The 9,710-nt window shown below is 42.9% G+C and overlaps 1 protein-coding gene across 1 annotated transcript; it reads left to right on the top strand.

Annotated features, from left to right (window-relative positions):
* Window positions 1–396: 396 nt before the first annotated feature.
* LOC147456117 (uncharacterized) lies at window positions 397–6,958 on the top strand. Its single transcript, XM_086513811.1, has 5 exons — window positions 397–480; window positions 596–733; window positions 2,738–2,937; window positions 3,083–3,324; window positions 6,834–6,958. The coding sequence occupies exons 1-5, from the start codon at window positions 397–399 to the stop codon at window positions 6,956–6,958; spliced, it is 789 nt and encodes a 262-aa protein (XP_086369937.1).
* The last annotated feature ends 2,752 nt before the right edge of the window (window positions 6,959–9,710 follow it).

Below are 9,710 nucleotides of genomic sequence, written 5' to 3'. Positions count from 1 at the left end.
AGATACAACAACAAATTTGACACTAGGAAAGATAAGAAATTTCAACCTAGATGGGAAGGGCCATTCATTGTCAAAAGCGATACGCCAATGGAAGGTACAAATTGATGGAAGCAAATGGTCTAATTCACAAGACCAAAGTCAATGGATGGAGGCTCAAGAGCTACTTCTTAAGATTTGATATAGAGTTCATGCTAGATATTCCAGAAGAGGGAGAACCCTCCAACTCCGCTGCTAGAGAATCAGAAGCAGAGCTAGAAGCATGCATGCCGAAGAGAGGGCTAATGATGGCCAATTTTTTAAACCGAGGCCACAAGAACCAATCCCAAATCGGGAAGGAGCATAATACTAGGAAAACGATTAAAAAAATTATTTTTTTACATGCACCACTGCCCTTCCATGCTTGCAAAAAAGTGGGCCGCCTCTCAGCTTGGCCACACCCCTCCATTATCACCAGAGGAAAGCTCCTCCCTCTCCTGCTTGGTCCGCCAACCCACTATTACTCTCTCTCTCCCTCGTTCGTGTTTCACCAAGACCAAATGGGCACATAGAACAATCCTTCTCTCTCTCAAGGCCCACCATACAAAGGCAATAAGAGTCTCCCTCTCTCCCTTTCGTTATTCACACTCACACTCTCACATTCTTCTCTCTCTCTCTCTCTCTCTCTCTCTCTCTCTCTCTCTCTCTCTCTCTCTCTCTCTCTCTCTCTCCCCCCCCCTCTCATCCACACTCTCTCATCCTCACCGAAGCTCTCTCCCTCCCTTCTGTATGTCAACCAAGGTGGGACGCTCTCCACCCTCACCCTCTCTCTCCCTCATCTCTCTTCCCCCATACCTCACGCTATCCCTCACACTTGTTGTAACCTGAGCTAGGGCGGGTGCAGCCTGAGGCAAGCCATGGCATGGTGCTGAGCAACAGATGCGAGAAAAGAGTGAGAGAGAGAGAGAGAGAGCTCGACACCAAGAAAAATAACGCTATATCATTTGATTAATTCAAAGCCTTTACATATAGAAACTCCTTGCCATGCAAACTGAAACATGCTAACTACCATGCAACTGCATGCTACAAAAGATCTTTCCCACGGGTAGAGGGCTTGAAAACCCAACAATCCCCCCCTCAAGCCGGAACTGGACAAGCAACTCATGATACCTCGAGTTTTTTGTATACTCGTCAACCGTGAGTTTTAGGTTTTCTCACAACCAAAGGATTTCTGGTGTATCCATAACCTGGTGCTAGAACAGTAACCCCCCCTTGAACAGATAGGGTGTAGGTAAAAAATTAGCTACCAAAAATATTGGAGTTTTTGGTTCACTGCCAAACCTTGGGTTTAAGGTGTCCCCAGTAACCTCATGAGAAGCGAAAAAAATAGGCTGAGAACTGAGAAAAATGGGAGGTCCTACCATTTATGGATGCCAGTGTCTATATCCCGTACAAAATTTGGAATGACAGTGAAACAGCATGACAATAATCGACTACAAGGATTTTGACAGGAAATATATGACTGTTTTTGACAATAGATTATAGAAAAACTGACATAAAATAGGACAAAAAAAATAATGATGATGATAATCGGTTTTGAAAAACCAAACATGTCCGTGTAAATTCATCTCGAAGGAAATATGTCTTGGTTGTTGTGAGCATCAATGTCTCGTAATTCTTGAACAATGAAAGTTTGTATACATACCAATATGTGTTGCATCTGTTGATATGCCAAGTGCTTTGAAGAAAATCTTCTTTGAAAAGAGTCGGAAATTTCCTTAGTGATAAAGCTTGCTTTGCATGCATTTGAATCTTGTCCATGCAGGACGGCGTGTTGAGAAGCCCTTGGGGACGTCGCACATACTGCCAATGGTATTTTGAAATTCTTGATGTAGCCAAGCAATTTTCGTGTGTTCTTGCATGCATTTTGATATGCTATTCCAAGTCAAGGACAAGACCTTTGAGCATCTCAAGATGATATGGCAGAACTTCCACCAAGCTATTGACTGCGTTTTAAGATGCTGCCTGTGTAAACAACGTATTGAGATGCCCTACAGGTTGAGCTCCTGCCTGCGACACCACCGAAATGAGAGTGTTTCAAGATTTGACCGGTGGGGGGTGTGAGACCCTCTAGCCAAGGCTCAAATAAGATGGCCAATTGGAAGATAGTGTGAAAATCAACAAAATAAACACAGCAATGGCGAATTCTCTGTAGCAGCAAACATCGCTGATAAAAAAAATTGTCATAGCAGGCTGCAGAGGGCGAGTTGGGAGAGGCCACAATGTCAAAATTTGTTGGTTATGCCAAGGCGATGTTGTTCATGCATACTGTGTGCGATATTAAGCAGGCCCACTGTGCTTTGTTCCTGCTGTCAAGCAGCTGTACCGGCGAGGGATTTGTTGAGGTTTGCTTGTCAAGTGCCAAGGCCCAATAGGGCTCTGATACCAGTTGTTGTAACCTAAGCTAGGGCGGGTGCAGCCTGAGGCAAGCCATGACGTGGTGTTGAGCAGCAGATGCGACAAAAGAGAGAGAGAGAGAGAGAGAGAGAGAGAGAGAGAGAGAGAGAGAGAGAGAGAGAGAGAGAGAGAGAGAGAGAGAGAGATCGACACCAAGAAAAATAACGCTATATCATTTGATTAATTCAAAGCCTTTACATATAGAAACTCCTTGCCATGCAAACTGAAACATGCTAACTACCATGCAACTGCATGCTACAAAAGATCTTTCCCACCGGTAGAGGGCTTGAAAACCCAACAACACTCTCCCTCCCTCTCTCTCTCTCTCCCCTTGTTCAGCCCACCTTCTCCCTCTCTCGTTCTCAGCATAGAATCGCTCTCTCTCTCTCTCTCTCTCTCTCTCTCTCTCTCTCTCTCTCTCTCTCTCTCTCTCTCTCTCTCTCTCTCTTTCTCTCTCTCTCCTCTCTCTCTCTCTCTCTCTCTCTCTCTCTCTCTCTCTCTCTCCTATGCATATTCACACACACACCACATTGGCCCGCTACACCCCCTCAACACTCCCTCTCCCCATCTCTCACACCCGTGGCCCGTGACACTCTCTCCCCCTCTCATTTCAGGAGACAACAACCAGCCCAGGCGGGTGCCATAAAATAGTCTCTCTCTCTCTCTCTCTCTCTCTCTCTCTCTCTCTCTCTCTCTCTCTCTCTCTCTCTCTCTCTCTCTCTCTCTCTCTCTCATACATACCACACCCACACACACACTCTCACCCTCTCTCTCTCTCTCTCTCTCTCTCTCTCTCTCTATATATATATATATATATATATATATCTTTCATACATACTGCACCCACACACACACTCTCACCCACACTCCCCAACCCCCCTCACCCCCTCAGCCTCTTGCCATCGCTCTCTCTCTCTCTCTCCTCGCTCAAGCCGGCCGAGCTTCATAAAATTATAAAAATATATAATAATTATATTTCTCTCCCTCTCGTTTCCATGCACACATTCTTGCATGCACCCTCACTCACGCCTATCTCACCCATCTCCCACACTCTGGCCGACCACAAAAAACACACCTACACACACACACACACACACACACACACACACACAGAACCCCATATACATGCACATACACACTCATATGCACATACATACACGAGCACGCATACGTGTGTGCACATTAAAACACTCATGTACACACATGCACACATACACACACAGTACACGCACGCATATACGCACCCACAAAACATGCAAAAACGAAGGAATTTGACGTCGATACCCAACAAAAAATAAGGAGGATGGCCAAATCACACAATAGCGATGCAAAATCAAGAAGTGACACCGAAGGCATGTCCTGGCCGGCCCCAAAACTGGCAAACATGCTACATCGATGCAGCAGCAAGGCCTACCATTCACCGGCATCTCGTCCATGATGCATCTCCATGCAGTAACATCCGTAGGGTATTATATTTTCCGGTTTCAAGCTAAAAATCTTGTATAAAGCCCCATTGTAAATTGCCACCTTTGTCTAGTTGAAGGTCACAAAGGACCACCTAGGAGATATCATTTTAAAAATTCTCCTAAGACAAAGCAGGGGTCAACCATTAGGGACCCAACTCCTTGGTTTGTCTCTCCTGATTAGGGCCCTAACCTAATTAAATTATCCGAAACTAATGCAGTTCACACCTATAAAAGGGCACTGAGAGGTCACTATCAGGGGGGGGGGGGGAACTGGCAAGACTTGCATCAAGAGAGAGGGATTTTAGGGTAGTATTTTGGGAGAACACTCTGGGAGAGTGGTGTAACATTTTGGGCAGTACTTGAGCATTGGGGGTTGGGAAATTAGCACTATGAGAAGGAAGCCATGTCCACACCTTGACTCCAAGGGTTGCCATGCACACACGAGAGTAAAATCTCTGTGCTTATGGAATCACCTCTAGAGAACGCACTATAGGCTCATTCTCTCTCTCTCTCTCTCTCTCTCTCTCTCTCTCTCTCTCTCTCTATATATATATATATATATATATATATATATATATATATATATATATATATATATATATATCACCATAGTCGCAATATCACCGAAGCTAAGGTTTCTATAGATATTTCATTTAATCAAGTTTCCTTCACATCCCAAGGGGTTTTCATCACCTACATCTGTGTGTGTGTGTGTGTGTGTGTGTGTGTGTATGTGTGCACACGCAACATTTATGATATTTTAAATCAATGTTGTCTACGTCCTAGCTGCTCAAATCTAGGTGGTTCCTCGTGTTCATTTCCTGTGACCAGCTCGACGTGCACGGTTGTGGCGTTTGAGGCCGTCGGGGTCCGTGTTGCTATATGCGCTCGTTAGCATGAAATGGTGGACCGGTTTTAATACCTAGAACAAAAAAAGGGTTTTGGGGATTGAGTCTAATATTAGACTACTATGACTTCATGGAGAAAAGACAGTAAGAAAAATACCGCATAGATAGGTTGCTTTGACTAAACATTGAATAAATACCTTACAAAGTATTTTAGGTGTTTTAGGGATGGCTTGGGGCAGATTTTTTTTGAGACACTTTGATCAGAAGGGGTGGTGGACTTCTGTTTATAATGATAGATATGTTATTATCTATTTAAGGTCTAAATAAATTGGGGCTATAAAGGAACCATACATATAGTTACTTCCTTAAATCAAAGGGATATTGTCTTTTTCACAAACTTTGAAATGGTATAAAGAATACACACACCTTATACTTTACAAAATTGGATTACATATGCACTCTGGATATTTGTTTTAAGTTAAAAAGTTGTAAGTTGTACATGGATAACAATTGATATAGCCCATTAATACATGTAAAACGCATTCAAGGCTCAAGTATTTTTTGTCTTTTTTGAATGTATGAAGGTGAGGAATCTATCCTTTCTTGAAATTTTTTGGCTTGAAGAAAATGACTGTCCCACTTCACTAGCTCCTACTACTATTTGGGAACTACTTCGTTGATTGGTTATTGTATTTTTATATAAGAATGAGATCTCATTTTTATAGCCATGTACAAAGATAATTCTAAGAATGAGTTGTTTTTGTACTAATCATTGTCACTTTTCTAAAGCCAATTGTCTTATGAGTGTAAGAGTTCATTTATGTCTTATTATATAAAACAGCTACACACACATCCTATACATAAGTTTTTTTTTTCATTTTTGTGGGAAAACCAAGACGCTGACTTTTGGAAACTATCTTGAATCTTAGTTCTAAGTTGGACCCATTGCCTATAATTCCTATTTTGGGTTGGTTGGTGTTAGGTGGTCTCTCTTAGGTTAATACTTTGGATACCTGCTCATGGCTATTATAGTCTCTTACTTTGCCGATTTAAGTAGTGCAGGTCCAGCCTACAGTACTATTCATATTTTTTTATTAACTTTCAAGATCACAAAAATTCTAGACTAACTACTTGCATGAGAGTGATCTACGACCCGAAGAAGCACTACAAGGTTTTAGAACAAATTAGGTTTCACCTAAGGGACCATTCTCCAAAAAAAGACTTGGGTGTCAGGACTAGACCTTTTTTGGCTCGACGGGCCAAACTCTATGCTACTTATTACCCTAAGTAATCCCTTGCTTACTAATAGTTTTGTCTATTGCTAACCCAAGCTCTTTTGCAAGGCTTGGAATTATCCTTTGAGCCTCTCTCTGTGGAAACTTCTCTTATCCTCAGATGTATTTTCAGTTTGGATGCTTCTGAATTAATCTATGATTTGTCTCTTGCCTCGAATAAAAAGTTATCTATCTTACACATGCTTTCTTTCAATAATTGGGTAAAGATTTTTGCTACCCTGGACAAGGACTCCAAAGATGGGGTTGCTATGATTTTACATTACATAGCCCAATTACCTATACTTTCTTTATAGTATCAACAAGATATAGCCCTATTCTCTTCTTTTGGAGCAGACCTATCTAACTTTCTCAAAAACTTATCTGGCCTGAATCCATCTTTTATCAGTACCCCTGCTACTCCGACTATCCCTCAAAATGGTGGTATCTTTTGCAGAGATAGTGTGGCGCTTGAAGATGTCAAGGAATTTCAAAACAATCTTTGCTCCCTTAGTGACTCTAATCTTTTGGAAATGGTACCCAAAGTGTCAAAATTTTTTCCTTTCTTACCTGCTAAACAAATTGAAATTGACTCTTTTGGAGTGGATGATCATCTCTGGGTTTTACCTAACAAAGCCTTTCTAGTACCAATTCTTAGTGAAACCTAGGTTTATTTGGCTACTCTTTCTGCCTCCACAATAGAGGATTGTAAGCTCAAGATTTGAAAGGAGGACAGTTCCTAGACAAAGGAGAACTCATTAAATCCCCCTTCAACCTTAACTTTATTGACCATTCCGAATGCTCTTCTAATGCAGGATTGCACATTTGGACAAAAGGGAACATGGATTTTGCTAAAAGTAGTCCTGACTTCTACACAGAATCAATCTGGATTGTATTTCAGCCATATGTTAAATGTGCATGCAAGTTTCTTGACCCTTAAGCCTCATGCGAATCAAGCATTATGTGGTTTGACCATGCTCTCTGGTTTATCCTCAATCATCTTGACCACCTTTTTCTCGAGAAGCCAGTGGATTTTGGCCAAGCCAAACAATTAGTGGTTGCTCAAATTTCTTTTGGTTGGAAGTATCAACAACCTATTAAGAATCTTGTCTATAGTAATGATTTTTTATGGCACAACACTGTTCCGGAGTGTGCTTGGATAATTTTTTTTTTGGTAAGGACTTTGTTCAACTGCACACTGTCTAGTCCTTTTTTTTTTTGGAAAGTGACTCTCGCAACAGCAATGTGCACAATGCATCAAACTTGACAGCTTCAATATTTCCTTGGGTCATGAGTCTCCAAGTACTAGCAAAAGTCTGGTAAGAATCTGGCAAGGCATCAAGAATAGTCTACACGAGGGAACTCTCTGAAATGACTTCACCTACAAAAATAAGTTGCTCATTGATATCCTTAACACCAGCAAGGAAAGTGTCCATATCATCTTCCTCATGCATAATCTTTGACTCCATCTCTTTATGTTAGCAATGCAATTTTTGCCTCATTGCGGCTTGCATAAAGACCAACCAGAATATTCCAAGCCTGTTTTGCAGATTTTGCTAAATGAATATGAGGAGTAATGGTGCGCTTCATAGACAACGCAGTCAAATTATGCATGAGCCTGCGCATCCTTTACATCTTGTAGCAAGACCTACCACATCCTCAACATTTCCTACATCCTCAAAACTAGGATGTACATCGATGCCCTGCACAATATTCTAGACGCTGGAGAGGGGAAAAGGGAACACACCCAGCACACAACACAATGCCTCACTATAGCCCAGGGCATACACAGCGCCCCAATCTATTAGAGTTCACCTTCAAAACTTGAGACTATCCGCGAGCAAACCACCGCCTGCACACAACCATACGCACACATGCTTTGCAATGCACCAAATAGATCCAATCATTCCGCTCTGCCCAATTCACAGCCTTCCACATGCACATAGCCTCTCTATATCTCCCTTTGCATGACAAACCTCAAGGGGCACACACGCAGACACACACTCGGAAACAAATGCACACAAGTAGAGAAGAGAAGAGGTAAGGGGGAATGATGCCAAGAGATAGCAATAATGGCCTTCTTGCATATACAAAACCATGTACAATCACTTACTTGTTGGTACAACCCTCGATAAACAAGCAACGGGCAAAAGACCAAATGGCTCCAAAAAAAAGTCTTTAAAAATTCACGTTTACATCCATTTATAGGGGAAGCTAAACCAAAAAAAAGAAAGAAAATGTGAGCTTCTCTATCTTGTTCACTTCAGCATGAGCTCATATTAGCTTTTTTGTTGCATTGCTAGCACTTGGTTCACTTCATTTGGAAACTCCTGCACGGTGCACCTTCCCATGAGATTCTCTCCCTAGAACTTCCCCTTGAGCCGCCTTTGAACTTGCCCTTTGAATTGGCCCTTATGGCCACCTTGGAACTTTCTTGGATTGTCTCTCTCTCACACATCTTGTCTACTACCGTGGGACACCCCTACGCACTAGTGATATCGCTAGTGGGGAGTACCTTCCCCTCAAAAAAAATTATCCCTTGAGGGCACGGGAACTAGGCCCAGCCATGTCATCACCGCGCTACCCACTACCGACAACGCCACCTACCGGTGTCGGGCGCCGTCACCTTCTCCCTTCAAAACCGCCGAAGTGTGCAACACCAAGACAGCACCACAGCTAGGTCTGCCATCGCTACGGGGTGAGAAAGCTCCCCTCTCTCCCCTTCTTTGTTCAATTGAGGCTCATGCTCTTGCTAATGTACCCAAGACAGTTCAGCCCCCTCTGCACATGTGGGAGAACCTAGCCACCACGTGGCAGTAGCTCCTGAATTGCCTCCAAGGATTCCCTTTGACCATTTGAAAAACACACTTAAAAAACTCCCCATAGTGCCCTTTTTGGCCTACAATATCTCCCTGCTCACATGCTAAATGAGCAGTCTTCCAAGCTCAGTGAGAAGATCTCCTTGACTGCTTTGAACCCCCCTAGCCCTTGTCACTGTTTGACTCTTCTAAGGCTGCAAACTGGAGTCATTGAAAACGAAACAAAACACATGTGATCAGCCCTCGGGTAATTTCTCCAGACTTCATCGGATTGTAACTCGGCGCTCGAGGCTCAGAATCACGCGCCATCAATTGTTGCTTACTCTGCATGATGCATGCTACCCTTTCGAATGCTGTGGAGGCTCAAGAAATGCCAGATGTCATGCATACCCGTATTGTCAAGTGGGCACAGACCTGGCCCCCCTACAAAACTTCAAATAGCCATAACTTTCTATCTAGAACTCCGATCCGCAATCTTAAAAGACACGCATGCTCCATAACTTGATCTCTACACATCTATCTACTAACACTCACTCTAGCTACCTTTCCTCAGCTACCCTATCCGTCGGGGATCTGCTAAACCTTCTAACTTTAAACTTTAGTATCTTGCACATTGGGGTTCCGTTTGACGAATAGTCAAAATCCTACTAGATCAATACACTACAGAGCACCTTCTTAAACTCTTTTGAAGCCCAAAAACACCAGATGGTATGACTCCCCAAGCTATCAGGTGGGCACCAACCTGGCCCACAACAAAACCTCAACTGGCCATAACTTGCACTCTGTAGCTCTAATCTGCAATCTTAGCGAGTATGCTCCATAAATTGAACACTAGGCGTCTATATCCTGACATCCCCTTGGGCCACCTAACCC

This window comes from Adiantum capillus-veneris, chromosome 6 (assembly GCF_014529385.1).
Source record: "Adiantum capillus-veneris isolate H3 chromosome 6, ASM1452938v2, whole genome shotgun sequence".
Taxonomy (NCBI): domain Eukaryota; kingdom Viridiplantae; phylum Streptophyta; class Polypodiopsida; order Polypodiales; family Pteridaceae; genus Adiantum; species Adiantum capillus-veneris.
Note: the sequence above shows the minus strand (reverse complement) of the source record. Positions and strands in the feature narration are given on the sequence as shown.

Excerpts from the sequence above, each read along its gene's own strand:
- LOC147456117 (XM_086513811.1), top strand. The coding sequence starts at position 397 with ATGCTTGCAAAAAAGTGGGCCGCCTCTCAGCTTGGCCACACCCCTCCA. Across the intron at positions 481-595 it reads GCTCCTCCCTCTCCTGCTTG|TCTCCCTCTCTCCCTTTCGT; the intron begins GTCCGCCAACCC and ends AGGCAATAAGAG. Across the intron at positions 2,938-3,082 it reads TCTCTCTCTCTCTCTCTCTC|AGTCTCTCTCTCTCTCTCTC; the intron begins CTATGCATATTC and ends GTGCCATAAAAT.